Here is a 10,974-nt window from a genome sequence, read left to right on the forward strand (position 1 = left end):
CAATTTCTTACGGTTTAAGAATTAAAGCAAGGTTATGGACAAGAGGTATGAGGGTTGTCGATTGTCTGGTTTTGACCCGGACTATCAGTTTTTTAGGAGTTTTGTCCGGCGTCCTGTTGACTAGTTAAACCGGATATCATATGTCCAATTTTTAAATACATCCAACTAATAAAATGCAATTTATATCATAAAGAGAAAAATTTATAAACAGAGTTTGGATTTCAGTGATGTGTTTTTATTCCAAGCGTCCATTAACGATCATGCACTGCGAGAAGCAGTGCGAGAAGCATGGATAGATATTTTCAAAAAGTGTAATTTTATTACAAACAACTTACTAAAAATAGTTCAGGTTATACTTTCAATACAAACAAGTAATACTTTCCCAGAAAGAGTTTTCAGTTTAATGCAGCAAGCATGAACAAAATCAAGAAATAGAATGGAAGTTGAACTGGTCAAAGTTGAATTATTTACTGTCATTAATTTTTACATGTCATATAATGAATTTGTAAAGTATGCCAAATCTATTAAAAGTAGTAAGAAATACAGAGAAATACAAATTTAATTAATAAAATGCCTTTTAGATTATAATATTAATGTTATATCACAAATTATATTTCATATATTTTATGTTTAATAAAGGTTAAAATTTTTCATTTTAATGTTATTAAACGTTTTAAATATTTTATCAAAACGTTTACAACGAATTTCACATGTATAAAATATTATAAATATCATGTATAAAAAATTTAATTTTGTTTTCAATAATATAATATATTTTATAAACAATAGTAATTTTTGTATTATTTTAACCAGTCTGTTTTAAAATAGTGTTTGGAAAATGATATTGTAATTAATTTCTTATTAAATTGTGTATTTCGTGTATCTAGTTTTATATGATGTTACTGTCCGGTTTGTCCGGTTATATTTTGTTATTACAAAACATTTTCCCGAAAACTAGATGGGAAAATGGTGGTACCAACAAAAACTTCTAGGCAATAATTTTAATATCTGCGGATTAGTGATACTGTTGAAATAACAAGTCTATGAATTTTGCGGAGTCATTTTGACATATGCGTGTATATGTCAAACAATAAATCCGCTTTAATTACAATTTTAATTTTACATTTAAAATTTTTAATATAAGGAACAAAAAATTTAAAAAGAATAATATTAAAAAGCTCAACACATTACGTACTTTTCAAGTAAATGACGTATGAGACAGCAAATCGGCCAAGTTTCAATGATAACAAAGTTTATTTTCACATGCAGTTTTACCAACATGAGAAAGAAAGCCTCACATGAAAATATGCACATATCAATCAATCAATTTGTGGCTTTTACGGAAAAGCGGCAAATTGATTAGTTAATGCTTCTTGAACTGATTTCTAACACTGTGAACACAAGACTTAATAAGATTCATTTTTCTTTTTTTATACGAAAAATTATATAAAAAAATAGTTTAGTTATTTAAAAAAAAATATTAATTTTCAAAACAGAAATATCGCTTCTGATCACCTAATTTTCAGTTGGTTCATATTCGCTCGCAACAACTGAGATTTTTTTGCGTGTATATACTAGATTTTGTATAAATTCTTAAAAAGTTTCTCGTAATATAGAGTCTAAGTAACGGTACCCTATTTTATTTGTTTCAGATACTTTCTTGATGTCACGATCTTGATGTGCATGACCATGCATGCACGAACTGCTTATCACATCTATCAATACTAGCCAGTGGCGAAGCGTAGTATCGGACAGGTAAAAAATTTGACCTTTGCGTGAGACGCACAATCTTATTGATCAGAAAGACTTGGCAGCGAAACATTACCGTGTCTTTTGTTTCAGTTCTTGTTAATCCTGTTTATACCTCTTTTTCGTCTCTTAAATGATCCGAAAAAGTTTCACGGTAAGACATTATATTCCTTTCGGAAAATTTCTTTAAATTTTTACTTAAATTATTGTATCTCTTTCGCAGGGAATACAAATTAGACATTTCGTACTCTGTTTCTTAAAATTCTTCAAGGAAAACAGTAAGAAATGAGGAAAGAAATCTGTGGATATGCTTGTTTAAAAAAGAACATCTCTTCTCAGTCTGCGGGAAATCGCGCAGACGTCTTAAATCATCCTGTGAAATCATACTATAAAGAGAGGTTAAATTCTGAGGAGATTCTGAAGCGCACAAACTGCTTTGCAACTATAATTCAGCGGTATATGAGAATGATTTTGCGAATTGCGAGAATTGTATCACTTACCATTATGTTGAAAAGCTCCGCCTGGTTTGGCGCGTGAGTCGAAAATTGCTAGGGCTTCGTAAATTAAAGCGTTGTCCGGTTCTCACACGACATACGACTGTGTGTTTGTCCGGTTGCGATATGCAAATTTGTCAGTTTCCTCTTTCTCTGTTTCTCGCTTTCTACCTCTGCGTTAATACGCCACGAAAATTATGAACCAACTGAAATAACGTGGCTATCACTCGACTACTTTAGCTCACTCCTCTCCTCTCCGTACGGTCGTATCTAAAATCTGCAAAAAGAAAAAGAGAGAAAACGGGGTTATACTCGTCAGCATTTGTTTTGCACTGAGTGCATTCGAGAACGCCAGGCTCCTTTAAACAATCGATCAGTCTCAATTATAGTTCGCGACAGCGGCCTGCTTGAGAAACGCGCGTGAAATGGTGACAAATTATTGTTGCATCAAATGTTAAACTCGGCCGATTTGTTTGCCGTTCGATTACCGAGATGGATTATTACTACTATTCAGCTGTCTCTCTTCGTATTGAATTGTCGTAGATTGGCTTAATTCCTCGTTTCTGCGACGAGGGCAGAGAATCGTCACGTGGCTTGCCGATGCATTCAGAATAGAGATGAAAATGACCCAATCTGTGACAATAACTTACTCGGTAAATTACGGTAAGTTTGTAAGTAATTTTAAAGAGCTGGTAAATTTAAAAAAAATTATAGAAATAAAAAATTTTTCATATAAAACTCATAAGAAGTATTTAGTCTTATTTAAGATGAATAAAACACTTTATTTAACTTATATTTCCCATAAAATATATCATATATATATCATATATTAATATATATATATATATATATATATCACATATCATATTAATATATCATATATAGTATATAGTGATTAGAAAACTAAGTATATAGGACTAAAGAATCTTAAAAAAAGTTTTATTAGGATTTTCAAGATAAAAGTGTAATAGATACAATTTTAATTACAATTTTAATTTTACATTTAAAATTTTTAATATAAGGAACAAAAAATTTAAAAAGAATAATATTAAAAAGCTCAACACATTACGTACTTTTCAAGTAAATGACGTATGAGACAACAAACCGGCTAAGTTTCAATGATAACAAAGTTTGTTTTCATATGAGTATGTTTTCATATAATAGTTTTACCAACATGAGAAAGAAAGCCTCACATGAAAATATGTACATATCAATCAATCAATTTGTGGCTTTTACGGAAAAGCGGCAAATTGATTAGTTACATGCTTCTTGAACTGATTTCTAACACTGTGGACACAAGACTTAATAAGATTCACTTTTTCTATACGAAAAATTATATAAAAAAATAGTTTAGTTATTAAAAAAAAAAACAGAAACTTTAATACTCTCAAAAGATTGTGAATAGTTTCTTTACTTTTATCTTAAAGACACTTCAGAGATTATCAGATGTACCGTAATTTTACAGTAAGCAAAACATTTCAAATCTGACAATAATTTTATATTTCTAATTCAGACTGTTGCAGACAGGGTCGCCGATTGTGCGCGAGGAGAGCTCCGCTGAGGAATCCGCTTCGTTCTCGCATTTGCGTTTCCCAACATTTTTGTCCGAACTTTCGGGCGCAATTGCATCAGGCCCATTCTTCGCGTTCGCGGCACAAGAGCGCGCTACGCGCGCGAACCAACTTGGAGTACCAAGTCCACAACGCCACATTAAATCCACTCGACGGTTCTCGCCGTGAATCGCGATTACGCTCTACACGCGAAACGGCGTACAGTTCGGTGTACGCGGCTTATGCACAATCGAGGGATATTCTTTTCTCCATCCCACGCTCGACCTCCTGAACTTTCTACGACGCGGAGCTCATAACTCCCGTGCTTCACGAAGTTACGTAAACGCGACGGGGGAGCACGAGTCCGCCGAAATACCGACTTAGTTTCCATTTCACGGGCTCCACACACGTCGAGACGTGGCAGAGACGCCTCGCTGAGTATAATCGTCACCATTTTACTCACCGTTATGACCAAATGAGAAATCCCTCTCTAAATCCGGTTAGCGGTAGAAGAGGAAACCGAGGGTGGACCGCGCGGATCCACAATATTTCGTAGCCTCTGGTCACAGAATGTCCCCCGGAATGCGTCGCACGATCCCTGGTCAAACCTGTAACTCTCTGTTTTACACAACGCGCGATAATGCGTCTCAACGTCGCAACCCAAACCCGTCGTTTGTTGTCCAAAGAATTTCGCTCGGAGATGTACAAACCCACACGCAGTCTCGGTACTCTCGGCAGTTCGCTCCCTACATCGGGATTGTACTAATTATACAACCGTTTAGAGAGTATCTACAAATGTTCTCGTATATTGATCATTTTGTTGTTGGTGTTTCCGATGAACCTCCTCTGCTTCACCATATGGCCACCTGCCAATCGAACCTGAAACATGCCGCAAAAACACCGCCGTCTGACTTGTGCGTCACACATAATTCCGCGATACTCGCCGGCAAGACTATTGACGCGAGACGCCGTCATGCGCTCGCTACACCAATTTATCACATTATAAATTAAGCTGTACTCCGTTTAGGATACATCGTTTATCATACCACGAATTAACTTAGCCGAGCCGAGCATCGTTCGAGCTCAGTCTAGCTGAGCTCTTCAGATATTCTTCCCAATCAATTTTGTCTCCTGCCCGAATCGCTCGAGGAACGGCGCAGCCAATGCTACATCACGCTTAATTTTAACCCGCGCTTCTATTTCGTGTCGCGTTATGCGTGAATTCTTCGTGACTTTAGCGAGTTAACCGCGCCTCGTACGTCCGACACTACGGGTTAATTCGTTAAGGTCGAAAAAGCTATTCGCCCCAATTTTTTCCAATCGTTCAATTTCTTGCCGAGTCGGCGTGACAGGCTCCGAGATTGCCAGCTGCATCGTTTACTTTAATTAATTGATATACCTTCTTATATGCGCTAGCTTTCGAACTGAAATTGGGTGGAGAACACACACACGTCGCTAAAATAAAAGTATAAATAATAAATCATTGACGACGACGAGGAGAGCAAAACGCCGCTCTGGTGCGTCTTCTCCCGATTTCCCTAGGTTATTTCCCTAATTATCTTTGATTCGTAATATCGCTGAGAATGACGTGATCTGTTTAACGGCTCGCGGCGAGTCACTGGATCCATGATTAATTTATGTAGTTTCTTACGGCGCTTAGAGCCCCGCGCGATCAATAAGGAACAAGCTGGAAGTGCCACGGTAGCGCAGGTACACGCAACGGCCGATGTAGCGAGCAGTCTGATGTAGTGACGGCAACGACATTCTCTCGAGCCGGCGGCTCTAGCTGGACTTAATTTGCCCCGCGAAATCGCCTTAACTCAATTGCGCTTCGCGTGATAATGAGGCCGCACTTCGTTCTCTCCGTCGCCCTCGTGTCTCGCTCTGAGCCGATTTTTCAGGAAAAAGAGGCGCGTGCTATCGTTAGGAAAACGAAAAATCGGAAAAGGTCGACGCGAGTGCCGTTTTGTTGGAGGCAACAAGTCGCGGAGGAGCAACGTAACGTAATCGCGCTGAATGAGGAAAAAGGAATCGCTGGAAAAGCGACGGTTAATCCGCTTCGCGGAAACGAATTCGCCGCGCGGGGCTCGTAAAGCGTCGCGAACGACGCCTCGAAATGGCGATTAACGGCCGAAGGATGATGTGCGATTAGGATAATGGCTATCTCGTGGAGAATGGGCGCGCGCTGTAATTAGATAATGAGCGCGTGCGCGTCCGTTAACGGAATTACGAATATTCGCAGAGCGAGAGAGCGGTACACTCACACTCATCGGGTACAGGCAGTGTGTTTGCGCCAGCAGCTCGAAGAATATCTTCAACGGCCACCTCAGCCGACAGTAGTGATATCCATTCACGGCTGCGAAGGCTGATCTGAAAAAGAACAGAAAAAACACCAGTCAATAAAGAAACAAATACGAAACTCGCAAGTGCTCTTCAGGATCGCCATTACACGGTACATAAAATCGGCACTAGTTCACGTATAGCTTTTACGAAGCGGTTCTACGTCTTACGACATTCTGAAGGCTTTATTAACATAAGTAAACTTTGTACACAGGTTGTCTGGCGATTAATGATACGCCTAATGTGCGCAGCTAGAACTCGTCGAACTAGATGCAAAATTTCTTCACTATTTCGCAAACAACCATAATTTTAAGTTATTCATTTGAGAAGATTGGTGACTGATTGTGCGCAGTACGGTAAATGAGCTGTGAGAAAGATCCCTCACTTATCAGAACAAAAGCGCGTTTGCTGTTAGGGAAACAGACTGAACAGTTATCGTTGCAAATTATTTCCCATCATTTGTCATTTTAACAAACATATATTACTTGAGATACAAATCATATTTGTTCTCGTCTATTTAGGTCGGGTTGAGTTAGATTAGTCACATCTTCATTACAGAAGTGTAGAGCAGCAAATTGAAAGTAATGAATCCCATTTGTTGCCAGGGTCGTTTGCTGTTCCATATTAACAAACCATTTATTGCTACTGGTAATGCTATTTTTATTATTGTGTGTGTGGTACTGGTATTTTTAAATTAGTAAAACTGTTTCTCTACCGTTGTATATGTTTGTATGTTAATTCAAACTAAATCCTTCTACTGTTTTGCAAATATCCATGAATTTTTAATTATTAATTAAAGAAGATTAGCGCATTATCGCATACAATTATCCACCAATTTTCTTTAATTGCTAACTCAAAAATTTACGTGGTTATTTACAAAATGACAGACTTTTATTGACCTAATTGCAAGCATACGAAGGCAAACGTCACAATTCACCACTCATCCATTATCGCGTGTCTCATCATCATTCGCCCCTATCTTCTTGAATTAATAACTTAAAATTGTCGTTTGGGAAATGCTAAAGGAACTTTGTGTTCGATTAGTTCTACCCGCACACAATGACTATGACATGGATTGACAGACACCATATATGCGCGACGTATTTCGACGTATTTCTCGCATAATCCGTAAATAGATCTTTCCCAAGTAGCCAAACAACAAGACAGGCAGAGAACTGATCACGATGCGTTCGCGATAGCGACAGAAGTCTCCCCCATCCTGATCGCCGTCGTGACCCACGCGAGGGATCCCCGTCGAGCGGACAACGGGGGTGCTTTGGGAAAATCTGCAAAGCCCCCGAAACTTCAGCACAGATAGCGACTTCACGAGCTCATAAAAAATTCCCTTCCGCGAACGCCGTTGGAACGAACGAGTTACTGAGCTGCCGCCCGCCATGAAGTCGTCGCTACCGGGTGTCTCGTTCTTATTTGCATCTCAATCGCGGCCTAACGTCTCCCTTGGCAACGGCCATGAATTTTATTCCGGTCTCATATTTCTGCTCCCCATTGTGGCGTGAGACGCTCGCCCGCGTGCCTGCTCTCTTTTGCTATCAATCATCCCTCGACTGCCGTTGCTCGCCACCTCGGGGCTGTATTCCGAACTTTTCCGCCACCCTCGTGAGACTAGGAGGAAGAGAAGGAGGACAACGATGACGACGACGACGACGACGACGACGACGACGACGAGTCTTCGACGACCCCGTCGTGTCTCTCGCGAATTTCGCTCGCTTTCACCTTCAACCCCTCCTTCGCCACCGCTCTGCGCGGTTCTCTTCATCGCAAACAAGAATTCCGCAAACGCCCCCGGGGTCGTGAAATACGTGAGGGATGTGCGTCTAGACGCCGAGGATCCTTTCGTGAGAAAATGCAGAGCGCGGCGATCCTGCCGCTTCTTTATCTCGGAATATCTCGGTTAAACATCGCGACCGAAATCTCGTCGGACGGACAACAAAACACGGCACGGCGCTCCCTGCATTTTCAATTTCTCTCGCTCTAGACTGTCGTTGTCGTCGTCCCGCACTCGTACAAACCGCGGCATTGTTGATCGTTCCTCTTACGTACGCTGGGAAATATTAAGTAAAGTCCCGCGAGAGAAATCTCCTCCCAGGATCTAACCGGACGGGGAACAGATATCATGGGGAACCTCGAGGGAGCTCCGTGACGCCGAGGAGCGCGTCGTTTGTTTTTTCTATTTCCACAAATTGCAATGTAAATTGTTATATTTCTCGACGCACTTTATCACGCGAGCATAGTCCACGTCCAGCGACTGGCGCGCACTTCAAGCAAACGCAAACAGTCCCTCACGATCGTCCCTCGAGAGCAGCTTCGATAAAACCGTACGCGATCAGCAGGTAGCTCCTACATCGCCCTTTAATCATCCTCCTTTCGACACAAAGGCCTCCAGCAACGGTCGGTACGATATTATCAGCTAAAATGAAGGAAGCCTCATAGTGGATACTTATAATGCTCGTCAACGGGTTAAGGAAATGGCGGGAGTGCGGGAGGATATTGCGAGGCCATCATATTCCTCCTTTCAATAGAAGTGTCTTATCAGTGTCCACGTATCCTTGCCGCATTTTTTCTTTCGCGTCGCGATGGTATCTCGCGATGAGACGCGAAAGAAGAGAAGGGCAGAGAGAGAGAAGATCACAGGTCGTATAAAGTCTTTAACAAGAAATGCTTCACACACATATTCTTATTATTAAAAACGCGACATTCGATTGCGTCTGCTTGCATGAAATTGAAGATATATCAAGATATATATCAATTGATGTGATATCAAGGGAAAGAAGGAGAGCTTACTTGGACATTTTTGAACTCACGTTTCGATGTACACTCACGTTTGTTAAACGTTCTCACATTTTTTATCAAATAGAGTTGTAACGCTTCAGGCTGTTAGAATTGAGAGACACTGATAACGTGTATATGTTCATGAATAATGTTTTATATATTTCATAAGTTTCTTACTTTGCAATAATATATACAACTTGAAAGACTGATGAGGAAACGTATTTCGCTAATTTTTATGTGTTCAGGACTGTAATAATTCACTGTCCATTTTTATGTAAACTAAACAGATAATTTATTCAGAAAAATAAGATAACTAACATGAGACTTTTTTATTTCTTGAACTGCCTTGTGCGTTCTTTATTGCAAAAATTATAATAGAATAGCTATAGGGTAAAGATTTACTACTTTTCAGTTTTATGTAAAATTGGAAGAAGTATCCAATTTAAATACTCATGTTATTTTATACAGCATACTTTATTCTTTTTGAACGTAGATATATATAGATCATAGATTATATGATAACATAAAAAAACATTCCTTATCTTATTCATAGATTTGAATATTTAGAGGAATAAAAGTAATGTGCAATTTCAACATACAAAATTGCACAATTTTAACGTCAATTGGTTTACCTTAATTGAAACTAGGATTTCAAGTTCTCATCAATGAAAATCTATCGAAATCATTAAAATCGGTTGAATGACCATGCTGATAGATTACTTACGAATAACCTTAAATACATTTTTAGTTAGCAGTTAATTAATCGCAATTAACCGCACTTAACTTTTAATAAATAAATAGTTAACTCGATTATCATACATTTGTTCCTTTGTGTCATCAAATTTAATTGCGTCTGCATCCTTCCGATCAATAAGTCACTTGTTTTCGAAGCTACTCCAATACATAATAGGTAAGTAACATATCGTTCCTAATTCTTTTTACGAGTTTCATCTATACGTCGTTTTAGCGTTTACGTAAATTCTCGAGTAGTTACAAGTAGTAGAGAATTGATTTCAAGGTTGCCGGGTAAGAAGGGGAACCGGCTGATGAAATTGGTGAATATTCTACAGCGCCAGCGTAGTAGCAGCAATAACAGGCTGCTATTACATAGCAACCAAGCGTTATTATTCGACGTATCGACCATCGCCGTAGAAATCTGAGAGCGTAACGCTCTCCTAAGTGAGACCCCGATACGGTGCGGACCATCAGTCCGCAGAATATCGTGACTCTGAAGCTTCACTCACGCGTACCGGAAGCCTTCCTTCCTCCGTGCCTGCCTTCTGTCCGACTGCTCGAACGATAGCTCGTTCCTCGAGAGATCTTTCACGAAGAGCGAACTTCTCCAAGTCGGCGAAGCGCGAGTCGCGCGAGCGCGCAGGTCCGACTGAGTGGTTCGACTGGCGATTCTGCTCGCCTGTTTTCTGGTTGCCACTTGGGTATATATCGCGAATTATACGGGCTTGCCCTTCCCGTATATTCCCGCAGTGAGCCTACAGTGCACGCGCTCGTCGGTGGCTTCTGACGGATCGATAGTCCTGAAATTGCTCGCGCGCTAATTGCGAACCCATAGTCCGCCGGCCGAAAGTTACGCGTATATTCGCGCGACTGACTCTACGACGAGTGTAACGCGCGGGCCTCTGAATGAATTATCGACGATAACATCTATTACCTGCAAAACAGTCGTTTGCGGCGTCTTTATGATCGTCGCGAACGGAATTACCCCGTCGCCCGAATGACTCGACGGTAATTACCACGCGGAGAAAGCGTGAGGCACCATCATGTGAAATTCCCGTTGCCTCTATCGGAGCTCGCTTATCGAGGTAGTAACCATGATAAGGCCTACTGGGGTCGAGCCGCGTGGGCTCGTAAAATCGATATCGTTCTGAGAAAGCCGTGGCTGCGTCATATAATCGATTCGTTCGTGAGAGCAGCAGTGCTGTCAAAAGCATCCAGGGATACACGTCGAGCGCGCGGGGATTACGATGGATTGAATAAGATTCGTCTCTCTCTCTCTCTCTCTCTCTCTCTCTCTCTCTCTCTCTCTCTCTCTC

The 10,974-nt window shown here is 40.3% G+C and overlaps 1 protein-coding gene across 1 annotated transcript; it reads right to left on the minus strand.

The window, feature by feature from the left end:
* Nucleotides 1-815: 815 nt before the first annotated feature.
* On the minus strand, nucleotides 816-10,491 carry LOC116853293. The gene is made up of 5 exons (XM_032834306.1): nucleotides 10,488-10,491; nucleotides 10,174-10,354; nucleotides 6,058-6,163; nucleotides 4,257-4,672; nucleotides 816-2,520 (listed from the first exon to the last, which is right to left on the minus strand). The coding sequence occupies exons 1-4, from the start codon at nucleotides 10,489-10,491 to the stop codon at nucleotides 4,583-4,585; spliced, it is 381 nt and encodes a 126-aa protein (XP_032690197.1). The 3' UTR covers nucleotides 816-2,520; nucleotides 4,257-4,582.
* Nucleotides 10,492-10,974: the final 483 nt, after the last annotated feature.

The sequence above is a fragment of the Odontomachus brunneus genome, unplaced genomic scaffold, assembly GCF_010583005.1.
Source record: "Odontomachus brunneus isolate Ranch 3 - 2012 unplaced genomic scaffold, Obru_v1 Obru_scaffold_301, whole genome shotgun sequence".
NCBI lineage: Eukaryota > Metazoa > Arthropoda > Insecta > Hymenoptera > Formicidae > Odontomachus > Odontomachus brunneus.